This window comes from Chlorocebus sabaeus, chromosome 28 (genome assembly GCF_047675955.1).
Source record: "Chlorocebus sabaeus isolate Y175 chromosome 28, mChlSab1.0.hap1, whole genome shotgun sequence".
NCBI classification, from domain to species: Eukaryota; Metazoa; Chordata; class Mammalia; order Primates; family Cercopithecidae; genus Chlorocebus; species Chlorocebus sabaeus.
The window spans coordinates 13025507-13038383 of NC_132931.1; the positions used below are offsets into that span (position 1 = coordinate 13025507).

Consider the following 12877-nt stretch of genomic DNA (forward strand, 5'->3'; position numbering starts at 1 on the left):
CTGGCTTGATAGGCCAGTTCCAACTAGGCAAAAATAATTATCTCTTTCTCTTTTTTTCTATCCATGAAATAAAAAACTAAGAGAAAAGAATGTTCATAGAATTGCATTATTCCTTCAAAATATGTTTCTAGTTTCGAAACTGTTACCTACCATTTTTTTAAAACCACCATATCGAGGCACCTCTTTTTCATGTTGCCCATGGTTTAGGTGAACATAAAGACAGAGCTCGTCTGAGGCAACATACAGTACACCAAAGCCACCTGCCTCTCTGTCACCACTCTCTCTCTACACTGCACAAGTGCTAGGTGTTGATCCTGACTATTCCACTGGAAGAACAGGTTCCCTACCATGTGGAGAATTTGTATGTAAAAGGAGACTGGGATATACAGGCTGGAGACCACATCAGGTGGCTGGGTCTCCCGAACACTGCCCCCCGCCCCCCCACACACACACAAATACATCCCAGGACACTGGGCATCTGGGATAAATCTCTATTGAGCATCTGGCATAGGGTCTGTCACCTATTAGACAGTCACTAAATATTTGTTAAATATGTGATGCCTGTTTAACATTTTCTACAACCATGGAGATCTCCACAACTGACACAGGACAAAATGTTTCTGCTTTGAACTCTAGCCTTTAGGTCCAGTAGGATTTATGAAAAGTGCCATCACTGTAGCTGAGGATGAAGAATGGAAGAGAATACGATCATTGCTCTCTCCAACTTTCACCAGTGGAAAACTCAAAGAGGTATGAAAATAACATTAGTTTTAATTAGAAACTTAAGAATGAATCAGGTGGGGACAGGTAGAAAGTAAGATCACATTTTCTTTCCAAGGGGTAGTCTGCTGAATTTGAGTTTCCTAAAAATGGTCTTTTATCTTTATGTACAGAAAAGACATCACAAAATTCACTATAAAATGTCACTTACTGCTCCGTGCCGGGGAAAGGCATGTTCTTCTGGGACTTGAGTCTGCACATTTTACTATGAGTGGTGTTGTGTTTTGTGCTTAGATGGTCCCTATCATTGCCCAGTATGGAGACGTGCTGGTGAGAAATCTGAGGCGGGAAGCAGAGACAGGCATGCCTGTCACCTTGAAGGAGTAAGTAGAAGCGCAGCCATGGGGTTCTGAGCTGTCATGAACCCCTCAAGCTGCCTGCCATGGAGCTGATATTCCCACTGTTGGGTTATTCCAGTCACCAGACAAAAGGAAGGTTGTGGTATTGCAACTTCAATGGGTCTCCCAAGATAGGCCCACTCCCAAGAGGAGGTGGGGTAGCTGGGGGAAAAAGGTCTTCTCCCATATGCACATGGACCAGGATTTACTTATCCATTAAATTGTCAACATGAATGTTCTGGAAGACTAAATGCATATTTTAGGGGGGGAAATGTGTGATTGCACCAAAGTTTTAAGCATGTATGGAATGATGGAAGGGGAAGGCACTTGGTATCTATTGGTTGGCAGTGAGTACGATGGGAAAGTTATAATGGAGAACTTTGAATAATTTTGACCCTTTCATGGTTTTTCTGAGGATATCAGTAGAATACTAAATATTACACATTCCCAACACTGCTTTTTCCTCCAGTCTTAAAGAGACAAGGTCCTATAAATGCTATAGGCAGGGTAAGCCTATCATTTGCTGTCTACACTGGTATGTGCTTCAATTATGCAGGAACAACAGGTGTAATCTGCGCCTGTCCTGGGCAGACCAGAGATATGTGGTCACTCAGCTATAGGAATTTCCAAATCAATTTTTAGTGATTTTCTTTAAACCAGGACATTGCTGGTCATTATATTTTACTAAAATGATTCTGCCAACAGGGCAATCTCAGCTCACAAGAACTGGGGATAGTGAGACTTTCCAAATCTTGAGCAGGGAGTGTAGAGAATAAGGACGATATTTCTGGGAGCTCAGAACAGGGTGTTGCTGTTTTGTGAAGTGCTGAAGAAGAATCAGCTCTGGGCATAGTCTGTAGTCACGCAATGTCACCTGTCTTGAGCCCCTTAGGAAAAGTGAATTTTTCTCCTCTTGTTCTGCTGAAGCACACTGCTTACCCATCTTGTATCATCCACACTCAACACATGCTACTCCAGTTCTCTGATAGTGGGTCCCTGTCTTCCTATGATGGGCTCCTTGATCTCAGAGGTAAGTATAACTCAGTTCAGAGTCTCCATCACCCCCAATGTAGGGCCAGCTGTGTCACTGGTACCCGATAACCACCATGTGATGGAGTGCAATGGGACATGATCCAGTAGATAGTTCTGAAAGTCTGTGGCTCTTTGTCTGTCTTGACTGGACATGTGGGTTTCCTGTTGCACCTATAGTGGAAGGATGGTAAAGAGGTGCTGATTTTAATTTTCCATATCTTTCTCCACTCAGCGTCTTTGGGGCCTACAGCATGGACGTGATCACTAGCACATCATTTGGAGTGAACATCGACTCTCTCAACAATCCACAAGACCCCTTTGTGGAAAACACCAAGAAGCTTTTAAGATTCAATTCATTAGATCCTTTCTTTCTCTCAATAAGTATGTGGACTACCATTTCCTTTTCTCTTTCTCTCTCTTAAAAATAACTGCTTTATTGAGATGTAAATCACCATGTAATTCATCCACTTAAAATATGCAGTTTAATGATTTGTAGTACATTTGAAGATATGTATGACCAGCACCTTTGTAAACTTTAAAACATTTTTGTCAGTCTAGAGACCTCGTACATTTTTAGTTATCAACCCCCTGCCACAAACCCTGTTGTCATAAGCAACCACTAATCAACACTCTGCCGCTATAGATTTGCCTATTCTGGATGCTTCATAGAAATGATATTTATTTGTTACAGTTTTCTTTTTTATTATTCTCTAGTTCATTAATTTGTACTTTAGTCTGTATTATTTTCTTTCTTCTGCTGGCTTCAGGCTTAGTTTGCCCTTCTTCATTTACTGTGTTGTGGCATGAATGTAGATTATTGATTTGTGATTTTTTGTTCTTGTAAATTTAGACATTACAACTATAAATTTTCTTCTGAGCACTTCTTTGCCAAATACCATCAGAATCTGGCCTATCACATCTTAATTTTTGTTCAGTTCTAAACACATTCTATTTGCCCTTTTAATTTCCACTTTGACTCATTGGTTACTTAAAAGTTTATTATTTAACTTTCACATATGTGTGAGTTTCCCAATTTTCTTTACTTTGATTTTAGCTTTATTCCATGATAGGTGACCGAGATATACTGTGTTATTTCTATCTTGACTACCTGCTATTTCTTGAACAGCATGATTAATTTAAACAGCAGGTATGATTTGGGTTATCCTAAGAGACTCTAGTTCAATAGATAAAGGCAAAGAGACTAGGGCACTGAATTTTGGTTGTTTCATCATTCACAAGATGCACAAGGGGCTGCTGATCTCACTGCCGTAGTGGTGGTCCCTATGCATAGACCTGCCCTTGCTCAGCCACTGGCCTGTGAGAGGGCAAAACTCATAGAAAGAATGGCTTCCAGTTGAGAACCTTGATGTATTTTACTCTTCTGATGGGTAGAGAAAATTAGAATTGCTCCAGGTAAATTTTGCACGTTCACAATGGTTTCATTTTGTGTTTTTTTTTTTTCCTACAGAAATCTTTCCATTCCTTACCCCAATTTTTGAAGCATTAAATATCACTGTGTTTCCAAGAAAAGTTACAAGTTTTCTAAGAAAATCTGTAAAGAGGATAAAAGAAGGTCGCCTCAAAGAGACACAAAAGGTAAAACATGGTGGCAGTTACAGGTGGATGTTTAGTTTTTCATAATTTTTTGTTAATATACATATGATTGGTGCACTTCCCTGTCTGTTTTTAGAGAAATATTTTAACATAAAGAGTACTCATGCTTAGAGCAAGATAATTGATTTGGTAGGAATGCAGAAAGCGGAATTTGGGGAAGGAGATATGAGAACGAGTCAGAGATAGCACTTAAAATTTGATATCAGGCACCACAATTAGTATGTCATGGCATAAATATTATTCACATAAAACTTTATCACACCACTTCCCTTCAATAAATTGCCAAAGGATAAACATTACTATTTGGAAATATATTTTACTGGTATTATGCTTTCTCTAGATCATAGATTGGTAAAGAATCATTTCAAGTACAAGCCTGTTATTTCAAACATTCTCCAATGAAAGGCCCTATCAGGCCACCTCCTGAAGTGTAGTGTGTGTTACATTTGAGCCCTCTCACAGCCTCAAGTGAACAGGCGTCTTCTCCGGGAATTGAGGCTGCAAGGCTGGCTAACTCAGCTTTGCCTTCATCAGCCCTAGAGGCCAGCCAAAGGATGTCTGCAGGTCAGGGAGGTAGGAATGGTTAACCCAGGTGTTGCTGAAGATTGTATAGATTTTGGGAATGTTGGAGTATTTGAAGATGCTCCCACCAAAGCTGCTGATAAGTTCTGGAAATGTCAGGAGAATAATCTTCGTGAACATTGGTGAAGAAGACGACAGAAGAATAAAACGTCCAGGACTTCTTCATGGGTATGCAGTTAGGACCACGGAAAAGACCAAAAAGCAATTGAACATTTTATCCAGATTTGTTTCAGGAAAACATCCTGCTTTCCAAGGATTTAGATGGATATTTTTTTCACTGGTGACTCAGGCAACACCCATCAGATTTCTGGTCTTCAAGGGGCCATATTCTCAGAAGGGAGGTTGAGGACTGCACTTCCGATTAACTTCTGTCTTCATGAGTCACTTTCTGTCAATAAAATTTCTCTTTTTGCTTCTAGCGCCGAGTGGATTTCCTTCAGCTGATGATTGACTCTCAGAATTCGAAAGACACTGAGTCCCACAAAGGTATCCAAAGAGTGCTTCTGGGGGCTCCTGGTGGGGCACTCAGAGGGAGGTCCTTGTTCTGAAAATATACAGGAAGTATTCCAGGAAGATGAGAATTTCTGCCACATAGCAGAATGACACAGGTTTTGGATGTTATAAATGGTAGCTGGAGGCACTTTCTAGAGGCATACAGGCATAGATAGCCATGTTCTAAACTTAAAGGGCAACCCTAAGGAAACCTGGCATGCCAGAGTCAGCAGTCTGTGAATCACCTACATAAGATCAAATGGCAGTTTCAGCCTCCTCCACATTCACAGAATTAAAATTTCTGCCTGGAAATTTATTAGGTTTCTGCAAAAGTAATTGCGATTTGTGTGATTACTCTTAATCGCAAAAACCGCAATTACTTTTGCAGCAGCCTAATGCATCTAACATCCAATCAGGAGGCATGCTGTCCTAATAAGGGTGATTTTAACTGGTAATATTTGGTGAAAGTGTGTTCACCAGGTTAATCTACTACAAAGTTATTTTTTTCTTTGGAAAGGATAAGTAACTTGTGGGGAAAACCTCTGAGACCATGTAAATATCCTCTTTGTCTTCAATCTTTCACCTACTAGTTTTAAAATCCATGTACAATTTTCACTGAAGTCATTATTACCATGACAGTGGCAAAATGATGACCATGTTCAATTTCAAGTCACCAAGGTTTGGCAATCATGTCACAAAATTCCTGAATATTTAATCATTGGTTCCAGAGAGCAGGAGTAGGCTGACTTCAGCATACTGCTTTAAATATGTCCATGTCTACAACTACTTCTGTCTGTCTATCTATCTATCTATCTATCTATCTATCTATCTATCTATCTATCTATCATCTACCCATCTATCATCTATTTATCTACTTATTGATTATCTACGTATCTATCTCTCATCTGTCTATTCATCTATCTATCCCATTACAACTTGCTGTGATAAACAAAATAGCCTATTGTGTTAGTGTTTCATCTAGAAATCACTAGACACATATAGCTATTGAGCACTGCACATGTGGCTAGTGCCACTGATGAAAAATTTTAAATTGTATTTAAGTTTAATTGACTAAAATTTGATTTTAAATAATCACATTTCGATAGTGGCTACCATATTGGACAGCAGAGCTCTAAACTTTGAGATTATAGTTCAGTTTTGCATCAGTATCATCAGGTTCATGGTAACTGAATACATGTATTAGATAGTTGAATTTACCCACAACTGCATCACAGAAATCTTCACCGGTAAATCACAGCTTTGTTGACATTTCTCACACTCCTTTCATATGGCTTTTGGTTGTGAATTATGTAGTTGGAGCAGGCGTCATATTTATTTCTGTGTTCCAGGTCTTTAAATGTCCTAATCCAGTCCTGATCAAACAGACCAATGATAGACCACCCTGAGCTTCTCTCAGGAGAAAAATCAAGGGGGGTGCCAACTTGTAATGACAAAGGCTTATGCTATTTTAATGCCATTCATCAGACTACAGTCAATCACCACTCATCTAGCTTTTTGTCCATCTCCAATTGCTGTACATCCTGAGATAGTCAATTCTGAGACCTATAGCCTAGATCTACCAGCTGATGCATCAAAGATATAAGCCACACTTCTCAAGATGGGCTATGCACACAAATTACTGCATCTTGTGAAATTCAGATTTTGAATCAGTAGTTCAATGGTGGAGTTTGAGATTTTGCATTTCTGTTTTTGTTGCTGTTGTTTTGCTTTGAGACAGAGTTTTTGCTCTTGTTGCGCAGGCTGGGGTGCAATGGCACAATTTCGGCTCACCACAACCTCAGCCTCCCAGACTCAAACGATTCTTCTGCCTCAGCCTCCCAAGTAGCTGGGATTACAGGCATGTGCCACCATGCCTGGGTAATTTTGTATTTTAGTAGAGGCGGGGTTTCTCCATGTTGGTTAGGCTGGTCTTGAACTCCTGACCTCAGGTGATCCATCCGCCTTGGCCTCCCAAAGTGCTCGGATTACAGGTGTGTACCACCACACCCAGTTTTGCATTTCTAACTAGCTCCCAGATGTTTATGACCCATAGACCACACTTTGAGTAACAAGAGGTGGTCTGTATTCCAATATTGGTCTCTTAAGTTCCCTCAAACATATCTACAGGAAATGTCCTTTAATTTTCCATACATTTAACCATTAATGTTGCAATTTTTCTCAAAGTTTGTCAAGGTATATTGTAGCTAAAATGAATTACATTTTTCTTGGGAGAGAAGACTACCTCATATTAATTTACAATAAAGTACTTTTAGGATCATTCAGGGAGCACACCCATAACACTGAATATATTATGCAGAAACGCTCTCTCTGGAAATTACCCAGCTGTGCAGGTGGCAGGGATGGCATGAGGAGGAGTGGATGGCCCACATTTTTGACGACCTTGGGGAAAACTGGATTAAAATTATTTGCCTTGTTGTGGCTCTGTAAGACACACATCAGAGTGAAGCCACCCGCAGTGAGACTCTGAATTGCTTTTCTATTTTTTCCCCTAGGTATTTGAGGGCTTCATTTAGATTTCTCTTCATCTAAACTGTGATGGCCCACATTGACCTGATTTACCTGAAATGTCTTTCCTCTCCTTTCAGCTCTGTCTGATCTGGAGCTCATGGCCCAATCAATTATGTTTATTTTTGCTGGCTATGAAACCACGAGCAGTGTTCTCTCCTTCATTATATATGAACTGGCCACTCACCCTGATGTCCAGCAGAAACTGCAGAAGGAAATTGATTCAGTTTTACCCAATAAGGTGAGTGGATGATGCATGGAGAAGGAGGGAGGAGGTGAAGCCTTAGCAAAAATGCCTCCTCACCACTTCCCAGGAGAATGTTTATAAAAAGCATAATCATGATTATTTCACTCACAATATGTAGGAAGGTTCTGAAAATGAAAAAAAAAGAAACATAGGGAATTGTTGCTATTGGCAGAAGTATAAGATCTTTGTAAAACAGTCCTCTCCCTGGTTCATCTGCTTTCTATTACCACAATAATGCTAAGGAAAAAACATCCAAAAAACTCAGTGGCATTTAACGATAAGCATATTGCTCACACATCTTCATCGTGAGCTCTGCTGATATTGGCAGGATTTGCTCTGGTCTGGCCGGGGTCTGAGGGAGCCTGGCCCTGGGTGTGCTGTGCAGGCTGACTCAGCTCTGCTGCACAGCTGTCTCAGTCAGGTAGCCACTGGTGAAGAAGCAAAGCTAGAACCAGCATACCTGACCCTTGAGCTCAACTCTTAAACTCTATAATACTGCCTTCCAAATATAATATCAAGTACTAGGTGCATATCAACCATACTGTTTTCAGACCTCTGCCAAAACTGGGATTCTCTGTGGTATGAAGAGACAAGGCTTTTGGGCTGGCCCTCATATGGCAGTGAGGTGAACACAAAGGGATGTTCTTTAGAGATTACAGTCCAGCCCTGAAGCAACAACTAGGAGACTGTTTCAGCAAGTGAGGACAGGGCTGTGGGGGGTTCTATCCTCTTCATAACTTTGCCTAGCACTTTAATCATGTGCACTGGTAACATCCAATCAGAACCTTCTTTTGTCATATTTGGGATAGAAAGGGACTAGTTTGTTCTCAAATTATTCATAGAGATTTTATATAATATAGTGTTTCCACATTTTATGTGTATAACAAAAGCCCTGCTTGTGTGTGTGTGTATGTACACACACACACATATATATAATACAAATCCTGCTTTGTAACTCTTTTTGTTTGCATATATAACAAAAAGAGTTATGAAGCAGGACTTTGACCAATAATCCTTGTGTGGTACAGAGAACTTGCTTTTTCTATCTGTTTTCACTTTCTTGGTTACAGACATGTGACCTCTTTTTGAAAGGGACAATCACTTTGTCATATTGTATTTGATGCTGGTGGTCATAGCCTATTAGTCACACTTGCTTCCATGAGAAAGAAAAAACACTACATGGTTATGCTAAGGATTTCAGTCCCTAGGGTGAGAGCTGTCCCGAAAGTCTCCCGCTTTCATAACTCCTCCACACATCTCAGTGGGCCGTTGAGCACATCAATGGGCATGACAGTTATTAAAACACTTTATGAATGCTACAATCCTTTACCAGTATGACTTATACTCTGGAGCTTCTAACACTTCAACAGTACTGCATGGACTGAGTTAAAAAGTTAATTCAAAATCTCAATTTATCCAAATCTGCTTCTTTCTTTCCAGGCACCACCCACCTATGATACTATGCTACAGATGGATTATCTCGACATGGTGGTGAATGAAACACTCAGATTATTCCCAGTTGCTATGAGACTTGAGAGGGTCTGCAAAAAAGATGTTGAAATCAATGGGATGTTCATTCCCAAAGGGGTGGTAGTGATGATTCCAAGCTATGTTCTTCATCATGACCCAAAGTACTGGACAGAGCCTGAGAAGTTCCTCCCTGAAAGGTACAAGGCCCTGGGAAAGGAGCCCTCCCTGAACCAGCCTGGTTCAAACATATTCTGCCTCTCTTAATCTACAGGACAGTCATGGGCTTGTACAATCATTTGCTTATCTTTTAACTTTTAAAAGTTTTTTTTTTAATCATGAAATTGATCATTGTCACACTTTACAAACCATAGACTAGATAAAAGAAAACTATAGCCACCCACAGTCCCAGCAATTTAAGATGAAGGTCATAAATTATGTCCTTAGGGGTCATAAGAGTCCAAAATATAAGGACTCTTTTAAAAACATATGATCACAATGCTACTATTATGTCCTACAAATGAATATTTTTTCCTTAATATAATCAAATCTTCTGGAATCAAATTTGAGTAAAAACCATGTGTCCAATCTTCAAAGAATTCATAGCTTAGTGGAAGAGATAGACAAAGAAAGCAGTGATGATACTTCTTTGCACTGGTACAGTAGCATATGCCCATGTAAATTATCTGACTTAAACTATTCTGTGGAGGAACTGGGGAGAAAGAGGCAGAGATGGAGATTAGAGGAAGGAGGAGGAGAAGGAAAGGAGGGATAAGACAAGGTAGGGAGGAGAAGGAGGAGAATTAGAAAAACAAGAGAGGAGAGGAGAAAAGGAAAGTGCAAAATAACAATTTTGAAGTAGTGCAAGACGATTTCTTCTTCTCCTTCCTCATGACCAACATAAGTGTGACTTGAGGCAGGAATCTACTTTTCCATCAGTCAGTCTCATCACTTACTTGCGTTTTATAGTGTGAAAACATCACCACCCTGAATATAATCTGAGTGTTTAGAAATAAATACCCTTTGCAACACTATTTATCTCCTCTCAACAAGACTGAAACCTCCTATAGTGTAAGGAGAGTAGAAAGGATCTGTAACTTACAATTCTCATAGCAAAATAGGCATAGCCGGATTTCAATGACCAGCCCACAAAAGTATACTGTGTACTACTAGTAGAGGAGTGGGCCCTAAGTAAGAAACCCTAACATGTAACTCTTAGGGGTATTATGTCATTAACTTTTAAAATATCTACCAATATGGAACCAGGTTCAGTAAGAAGAACAAGGACAACATAGATCCTTACATATATACACCCTTTGGAAATGGACCGAGAAACTGCATTGGCATGAGGTTTGCTCTCATGAACATGAAACTTGCTCTAATCAGAGTCCTTCAGAACTTCTCCTTCAAACCCTGTAAAGAAACACAGGTCAGTCAATTTTCTGCATTAATAATGTTTTATTAAGAATTATTTTAACTGAAGGGTCTATATATTTAAAAAAGAATACACTCATTTAATCTTTTAATAATTTGTTCTATGGGCCAAGGAATCTCTTTGGACCCATCTATGATCTTTAAGGGTGCTTCAGTTCTGGAGGTCAAAAGCCTCCATTAAAAACATCATGTAAATTCCACGTAGATTAGCATGGCATGATTATCTGCAGTCTCCTTGAACTTGAACAAAGTTTAAATTCAGTTTCAAGTCTATTGGAAAGATGGGGAAGTATTTCATGCAATAATGAGGTGCAATTATTATCTTGTTTTGACTTTTGAATGGTGCTATTCCTTCCCAGAACTTGAGGAAGCTTTCTCATGACAGTGGCTCCCAACCACTAGCTGTACATTGGAATCACCACTGAGCTTTAAAAATTTATTATGCCTGGGACATCTCAGAAATTCTAAACTAATTTGCCCAGAGTGTGGCTTTAAAAGCTCCCCAATTGCTTCTCATGTGAAGCCAAGGTGGAAAATGACTAATTTAAGGTATTTCTATTGGATATGAAGGACTACCATAGTCCAAGGCCATCCTTACTGACCTTACCTTCCAAGTGCCTAGCTCCATCAAACTGGGCTCCTTTTCAACCCAATTATAACTCTATTAATCTTCTTCCCTTTCTTCTCCTCATTCTGTTCTTATCTTTCAAGTCCTAGTTCAATTCCCAAGCCCCTCCAAGGTGTCTTCTCCACCTAGTCCAGGGCTCATTTACTCTTTTGCTCTGTTATTGGTTACTGGAGGCTATTATCATATAATTTCATAATTTGCCATTAAATCATTGAGTTTTGTTCTCTATATTTTATCTGTATCTAAGAATGTCTTCCCCCTTCCATTAACAATATCCTCTCGTGTGGAGAAATAGGGAACACTTTTACACTGTTGGTGGGACTGTAAACTAGTTCAACCATTGTGGAAGACAGTGTGGCAATTCTTCAAGGATCTAGAACTAGAAATACCATTTGACCCAGCCATCCCATTACTAGGGATATACCCAAAGGATTATCAATCATGCTTCTATAAAGACACATGCACATGTATATTTATTGTGGCACTATTCACAATAGCAAAGACTTGGAACCAATCCAAATGTCCATCAGCGACAGACTGGATTAAGAAAATATGGCACATATACACCATGGAATACTATACAGCCATAAAAAAGGATGAGTTCCCGTCCTTTGTAGGGACATGGATGCAGCTGGGAACCATCATTCTCAGAAAACTATCGCAAGAACAGAAAACCAAACACCCCATGTTCTCACTCATAGTTGGTAATTGAACAATAAGAACACTTGGACACAGGAGAGGGAACAGGGAACATCACACACCAGAGTCTGTCATGGGGTTGGGGGAGGGATAGCAGTAGGAGATATACCTAATGTAAATGACGAGTTAATGGGTGCAGCACACCAACATGGCGCATGTATACATATATAACAAACCTGCACATTGTGCACATGTACCCTAGAACTTGAAGTATAATAAAAAATAAATAAAATTTTTTTAGATAACTACAAAAAAAATAATAAATCCTCTCATTTTATTCCTTTTAAAATATCCCAGTGGTGCCTTGCAAGTGACCTTATCTAATTCAAGCATTTGGTCATTTGGTAAATGTTTAAGGAGTGATGTGCAGTCGACTGGCTTGAATACAAATACTAAGTTTTTTAATGTGAACATTTAGCAAATGACATTCATGTATTTGCATGTGTGTGTATGTGATATGTCCACGTGCATGTCTGTCTGTCTGCAGGGAAAATGTATTCTTGCCTTTTGAAAATTTTTAAATAATAAGGTATTATATTTGTAGAAAGATTTGGAATCTTTTCTCTGAAGAAGTTAAAAAATAGATGTCATTTATTCATATTAAGCAAGACCCTATAAATCTTATTTCTAGGTCTCATGTATTTATTAAGCAACTCCACCCCTTAAGCAGGCTTTCTACATAGGAGAGGAGGAAGATAGAGATGGTTTCCATATTATTTCCATATTCCACATTATTTATGGCTTTAGGCCAGCTATGTAGCTATCCTGCATGTGTGCTCAGACAGGGGACTCAGCCCTGAGAGAAAGTGGTCCTCTGGCACACCTGGGATGGGGAAGGCACTCACTTGTAAGTCCCAAGCTGGCACTTCTTGATTTCCCATCACTCCATGGAGATCAGAATATCACTCTGTTGTGTTCCCTCAACACTGAAGCAGTGTCTCAATAAGAATGGGGCTAAAAGTTGAGTCAAAACACTGTAAGAATTGAGAGGTTCCCCACTTGCACTACCCTTGGAAACCAAGAGAAAATGTTAAAAAA

At 39.5% G+C, this 12877-nt stretch overlaps 2 protein-coding genes across 3 annotated transcripts in view; one reads left to right on the forward strand and one right to left on the reverse strand.

The window, feature by feature from the left end:
* Positions 1 to 12877, forward strand: part of CYP3A166 (cytochrome P450 family 3 subfamily A member 166) — a 28887-nt gene that overhangs the window by 11547 nt on the left and 4463 nt on the right. Inside the window, exons 5-12 of the mRNA XM_008018620.3 lie at positions 637 to 750; positions 1015 to 1103; positions 2383 to 2531; positions 3619 to 3746; positions 4766 to 4832; positions 7445 to 7605; positions 9052 to 9278; positions 10345 to 10507. Coding sequence (XP_008016811.3) covers positions 637 to 750; positions 1015 to 1103; positions 2383 to 2531; positions 3619 to 3746; positions 4766 to 4832; positions 7445 to 7605; positions 9052 to 9278; positions 10345 to 10507 — 1098 coding nt within the window. The remainder of the gene's footprint in view (positions 1 to 636; positions 751 to 1014; positions 1104 to 2382; positions 2532 to 3618; positions 3747 to 4765; positions 4833 to 7444; positions 7606 to 9051; positions 9279 to 10344; positions 10508 to 12877) is intronic.
* The window catches only part of ZSCAN25 (zinc finger and SCAN domain containing 25), a 94768-nt gene continuing 85955 nt past the window's right edge, over positions 4065 to 12877 (reverse strand). The window contains exons 8-9 of one of the 2 annotated variants that reach the window (XR_005237932.2): positions 10382 to 10491; positions 4065 to 4890 (exon numbers count right to left, since the gene is read on the reverse strand). The gene's annotated coding sequence lies outside the window, so the exon portion shown is untranslated. Of the gene's footprint in view, positions 10492 to 12877 lie in introns of both variants that reach the window. The other variant, XR_005237931.2, reaches the window with a different exon arrangement.